The sequence below is a fragment of the Rhinichthys klamathensis genome, unplaced genomic scaffold, assembly GCF_029890125.1.
Source record: "Rhinichthys klamathensis goyatoka isolate OS25496 unplaced genomic scaffold, OSU_Roscu_1.1 h1tg000130l_1, whole genome shotgun sequence".
NCBI lineage: Eukaryota > Metazoa > Chordata > Actinopteri > Cypriniformes > Leuciscidae > Rhinichthys > Rhinichthys klamathensis.
Genome location: NW_026606665.1, coordinates 60,001 through 66,527, shown reverse-complemented (window position 1 = coordinate 66,527; position 6,527 = coordinate 60,001). Strand labels below are relative to the sequence as shown.

The 6,527-nt window shown below is 32.1% G+C and overlaps 1 protein-coding gene across 3 annotated transcripts in view; it reads right to left on the bottom strand.

Annotated features, from left to right (window-relative positions):
* Window positions 1–6,286: 6,286 nt before the first annotated feature.
* Window positions 6,287–6,527, bottom strand: part of LOC130089386 (diacylglycerol kinase delta-like) — a 54,121-nt gene continuing 53,880 nt past the window's right edge. For all 3 annotated transcript variants that reach the window (XM_056256681.1, XM_056256680.1, XM_056256679.1), the window contains one exon: window positions 6,287–6,527. This exon is cut by the window's right edge and continues 13 nt beyond it. In XM_056256681.1, the coding sequence (XP_056112656.1) occupies window positions 6,451–6,527 (77 nt within the window). In that variant the 3' untranslated portion in view covers window positions 6,287–6,450.

Below are 6,527 nucleotides of genomic sequence, written 5' to 3'. Positions count from 1 at the left end.
GAATGAATTTGAAAAGGAAATGTACAAAATTATGTTTAATACCAGTAAACAGATCGTAAAATATGTGGCTATCTGTTATTACACTAACAAAGCAACTCAAACGTACTTTATAATGTTAGAATACTTAGTACATTTTTGTTTAAAGCTTATGGCTAGATCTTCAAGATCGTCAAGCGTTGGTGGTATAGTGGTGAGCATAGCTGCCTTCCAAGCAGTTGACCCGGGTTCGATTCCCGGCCAACGCAAAACATTTTTCTTTCATTAAAATCCATTTACACAACAGATTTTCTTACTACTACTAAATAGTAGTACCTTAGTTGTAGTATACTCTAAAAAAAAGTTGCTAAAATACTGTCAACTTGGACGTTTAAGTCATTTCAACTTAAAACAGGCTACATTACACTGACTTAAACATGAGTTTTCAAATGTAGGCTTTTCCATTATTTACAGTTATACAAATTACTTCACAAAAAAGTATTCAGTAACGTAATCCATGCACCACAATATAAAAGTAATGTAATCTGATTACTTTTGGATTACTTCAAGGTCATAAAGTCAAGTAAACAGCAATATCATCCAATTACTTTTATTTAATGTGAATTTTAAATAAACTAGGCTATTAAAATTAAGCAATCGTGTCTTGTTTCACCAACTAGCCCCGTTTATAAAATTATATAAAAGGCTATACAGACATCTAGTGGACAGTATTGTATTACAGGTGGTTTTATTCTTTATTTTTATTTATTTACCATGTACAAGGGGAAAATAATTATAGTTTATACACAACATTAAAAAGTCTACACAGCATCTACATATTAGTCTATTTCAAAACACACGTTGATCAAGGCCGTGATCTTTCCAGGGCTTATTAGACTTTTAATGGAGACTCTCGTGTTAATTTCTACATTTCCCATTTTCCGTTAGAAAACGTACACAAAACTGCGATCGTACAAACTATGGAATTTTAAATCACTGACAAACACTAAATTTTGCTAACTTGATTAGTCGTAACTGCAAATGTCTAAGTTGGATTTTGAGTCCTTCATAATTTATGCTGTACAACCATGTTGTTTCCTTTTTCCTCTTTTAAAAAAAAAAACGGTGAAATGTCCAAACACGAAAACGTTATGTTAGAGCATATGTTATTTATTAGGAATATAATTATACTTTAAAAAAATTTTTTTTTTTTTTTTTAAGTCATAGCTTGTGGAGTACAAACGCCCCCCAGAGGGCATAGTTTCTTTCTGTCATAATTACTATAATAACATATTTCTGTCTATCAAATCCTTTGTTTTACACGTAATGCAGTATAACTACGGGGTAAAATCAAATTATTTGAACAAAACATGAAAAAATTACCTCAAGTGAGCATTAGCCAGCTAGCTAGCACAGTTAGCTTAGCCTACTCATAGAAATGTACCTATTTTGGACATTCCTGAAATAAATATTAATATAGCCTATGGTGATACATTACTTGCCTTTTACTTTTAGAGATTAAAAACTATAGTCTGTTCATTTCGCTGTTGATCTATGAACCAAACTGGCAAAACGCCCCCTTTGTACAAAAATATTTTCAGTCAAAAATCTAAATATTTATGAAGGCAGAGCAATTTTAATATTTGGTGAATAACTCCTGCCGTAGTCACTCAAAACTGGGATGGCACTTCTAGTCACATTTATGTTTTGTTTCACAGTAATGTCACGTTTTCCCCCACTCTACCCTAATATAGCGTTATCATGTAAAAAATTATTTAGCTTTAAATGAAACCATTGTAATCCTGTTGGTATTCCCTTTTTTTTCTCTTTCTCTTTTTTTTTTTTTTTTTTTTTTTTTTACAAAATGTAACTGTATTCTGATTACTTTGTTTTTTGATGTAACTGTAACGAATTACAGTTACCAATTTTTATTACGATTATTACAATTTCAATTACGTAACGCCGTTAAATGTATTCCGTTACTGTGTAAAACTCACAAAAAAAGATCAAAAGTGCTGAGTTATTTTGATGAGGTAAAGCAATGTATACATATAATCATATCATTTTTTTTACAGCGTAGCCTAATAGTAGTAGCTAATACGTCCCCGTAGTATGTATACAGTATGTGTATATGTAAAAATATATATGCATATATAATATACGTATATATATTGCAATTTGCACTTTCGTGTGACATGCATTTTTGTAATTTGTTTACCTTAAACTTTAAGAAATTTTAGATTATAATTGGAAAATTGAAAACGCTTCATGCAACAATGGGTGCATGATCTGTGATATATATTTATGACACTATATAATTGATATTGAAATAGTATTATATATATATTTACAATAATACAAATCTGTGCATTATAATGAGACTATACAATGCACTTTATTATTTAAATTATATTACTATTAAAATTATTTAATTTGTTATAAATAAGTGACTAATGACTACAAAACATATTTATATACTAAAATATAATAAAATAAATGTGTAGAACAACTTTATTTAAAATAAATTATTATTAAAATAATTATTTTTTTATAAATAAAAACAGTACAATGACACTATATAATGTCATTTATTGAATTACTATTATATATTAAAATTATCATAAATATAAAATAAAAATATATGTGCAGTATTATGACACTATATAATCAACTTTATAATAAATTACTAAAATAATTATTTTGATAAAAATGAAAATATATGTACAGTATAATGATACTTAAATGTAATTTTTTAATTCTGCATGTTTGGTAAAAAACTGTGATAGATGACACAAAAGACAGCAGTTCAGCGTTACACACACCTTGTTTTACACTGACGGTTTTTACTGTACAGTAAGAAGTTTTTTACATTCTTAGCAATGGCTATATACACAAAAAAAAAAAATGTAAAAGATGTACAACGTCACATGGATGTAAGTCATAACTTAACAATAAAATAAATATTTAACAGTCGGAGAGATTGGACGCCCCTGGAGTCCAAAATGACATGATATCTGTATCTGGAGGAGAAACACACACACACACACACACACACACACACACACACACTTCATGTCTATATCTAACAAGACAACTTGTAGACTCTCGCATTCTCACATACACACATGAAGTGTGCAAATCCATTAAAGGGTTTAAAGACGGTGTTTGTCAATGTTTTATCCCAGAAGAGTTTGTAAAAAAGCATTTAGAAACACTATAGAAAACATTTCATCTCTTGTCAAGGCGACTGTGTGTGACATCGACGGGTTTGCATGGCCTTCGAAATATGATCAGGTCGTGTAACCTGAGAGTCTCCAGGAAAATCCTTCATGACTAACTGACACCTTGAAGAACAAAGACAGTAATAAAGACAGAAACATGTTAAACTAGTAGCATTTTGATGACGTCAACCGCCAACTTGATCCCCAGTTCAACTAAACAAGCAGTGCTTCTCAACCGTTTCAGTTTCTCATGATTTACTTCCGATAAAATGGTATAACAAAAAAAAAAAATGTTTCAAGGTTTCTCAAGATTCCTGATTCTTCAAAGAAAACCAGTTGTCGAGAGGGTGAAATAAAACATGAAATAGTTTGATTTTAAGGTTTCTTTAATGCGTGTTCCGACTTTGAGAAGCACTGACCAATGAGATTTCACCGTGGGCGGGGCTAGTTAGGACAAACCCTCATGGCAACGCCATCAATGAATCAGGTGGTCACATGGTGCAAGTTGGAGCTCTCAGGAAATTCCCAGTTTACAAGTTGTAATTACGAGCTCCACGAGGACGTGAACGCTTTTAACAAGCGGAAGTCTTGTAATTACGACAAGGCACCTATTCATGAGGAGAGACCCGGGAGGGAGTCTGTGAAATACTCTGCCGTTGATGTTCTTTTAATCCTTCCCGCGGGTCATTTTGACCCGGAATTTGTGTTCATCTTAGGGCCATTTGTCTTTTGTCGCACTTGAACCACGAATACACTTACAAAAATGTAATGGATTTGAGGAGTTTTGTGGTTAAAATTAAAAAAAAGTAACAAATCGAGTCAATTTGACCCCCATAGGAATGAATGGAATGCGAGGAATGCTTCATAGAAAAAACTAAAAATGCTTTAAAACTTTAGAAAAAAATTATTTTATAATGTCTACATGTGTGTATCTGAATGCATACTGAAGAGAAACTGACTTTAGGACCCAGAGGAACAGCTCATTTGCGCCATATAGAGGCCATCTAGTGGCTAGAGTCATGAAATATCATGTTATATTATTATTTTTCCCACAAGAGGTCACAAAGACTACAGAAGCGTATTGCATTCACTTGAGAGAAAAAAAAATCTACTCTGTTTTTCTGAATTAACGAGATAATTCTCTCAAAATTACGAGATATTTTTTCATGAAAAAAAAGTTTTTGCTCTGTTTTTCTGAATTAACGAGTTAATTATCTCAGAATTACGAGATACATTTTTCTTGAAAAAAATGTTTTGCACTGTTTTTGTGAATTAATGAGTTTCTCATAATTTTGAGATAATTAAGTCATTAGTTCAGAAAAACAGAGCAAAAACTTTTTTCCATGAAAAAATATCTCGTAATTTTGAGAGAATTATCTCGTTAATTCAGAAAAACAGAGTAGATTTTTTTCCTCAAGTGAATGCAATACGCTTCCGTACAAAGACACCTAGTGTAAGATATTTAAAGCTGAATTAAAAGGTTTAGGCATGAAATTGTGAGTTATTTAGAATTTAAGTTGAAAGAATGTGAGGAATGTGCTTAAATGACTATTTATTGACTAAATCTAATAATTTAAAGGTAAATAAATAAAAAAAATTATCCAAAAAAAATGGCATTAAAAAATATTACCAAAATGAAATAAAATAAGCGTAAAAAATTAAGTATAAGTTTAGGGCTTCAGGTCATTTTTATTTTATTTTATTACATGTATTTTATTTATTTATTTTGACCCGCAAGGGAAGGATGAGGGTAATGAATGGAAATCTATCTATCAAACATTTACTCTGAAAAATGAACTTTCTGGTTGGCATTTCCAGATCATTCCAGGATCGTTAAAAATAAAATAAAATAAAAAACGTTCCTTTAATCCTCGCTTGTCTGGCTTATGCTACTCTGAGCAATGCCTGAAGTGTGTATTTTGAGCACTTCTTGCGTTGTGTTTGCCTCTTCTCGATGACTCGCTTGCTTTAGTCCTCATTTGTAAGTCGCTTTGGCGAAATGTAAATGTACAGATAGAGATTTCAGGCTGATATGTGAACGTTAAGGGCAAAGCAGAGAGTTTGATTGGCCAGTTCTGTTGATTGTCACCACAACATGTTAAAGACCTCGTGACGCTCTTCGCCTGTGTGTTGATTCACTTCTGCTCTCTAAAGCTCAAACAAAGCGAGCCGCCTGTATACAGTGTTTTAAGGCACTCCTGACTGATCTGAACTACTTTCTTTAAGCCAAATTCACGTGTGATGAAGTGGAGAATACGATTCATTCAATACAGGAGCGAATCAATGAAAATAGTTCAATCCAATTAAAATAGACTGTTTTGTATTCAAACTGCACGTTGATCAAATAATTTAAAACTTTAATTTATAACTTGAATGCAGTGTAAGCCGCTTATGATAAAAGCATCTTTTAGATGTATAAATGTAAAAGTAAATTATAATTAGTGCTGGGCAACGATTGATCGCATATAAACACACACATATGCATGTATATATTTAAGAAAAATGTGTTATTTATATATAAAATATTTATATTATATAAATATATATACAGTATATACATGCAAATATTTCTTAAATATATACATGCATATGTGTGTATTATTTTGTATAAATACACACACATATGCATGTATATATTTAAGAAAAATGTGTTATTTATATATAAAATATGTATATTATATAAATATATATACAGTATATACATGCAAATATTTCTTAAATATATACATGCATATGTTTGTGTATTTATATATACAAAATAACTATACACAGTAGTACACACACATGTATTATGTAAACACAAACTTTTATCTTGGATGCGGTTAATCACGATTAATAGTTGCCCAGCACTAATTATATTGTATTTTACATAATTATGTTGTGTATTTTATGCTCATTGGAGGATTAAGTGCGCTTGAGAGTCTCTCGTGCCCTAAGAAGGCAGCCGTCTACGGTTTAGGAAGGTTTTGAAGCGTCAAGACCACACGAAACCGACCAAACGAAGGCCTTGATGACATCAGCAGAAATAAGAAGTTGTTTCAGAGTTGGAGAAAGTTCGGACAGTCTCGTTCCAACTCTCGGTACTCGTTGGTAGTCAAACAGTGTTCCCCAAAGAGATGATGTCACAGAGGTGGAGAACAGAAGGCACACTGTGATTGGTCGATATGGCTGGTCCCAGTCGTGACTGAGCGTCTGATTGGCCGGGTGAGGCTAGATCACGTCTGAACGAGGCATCTGATTGGCTGAGGGGCGTCTAGGCTTCGCTGGCTGTGCTGTTTCGACTCAGATCCCTGATTCCCTGCAGGATCCGCTTCATATGGCCCACTTTAG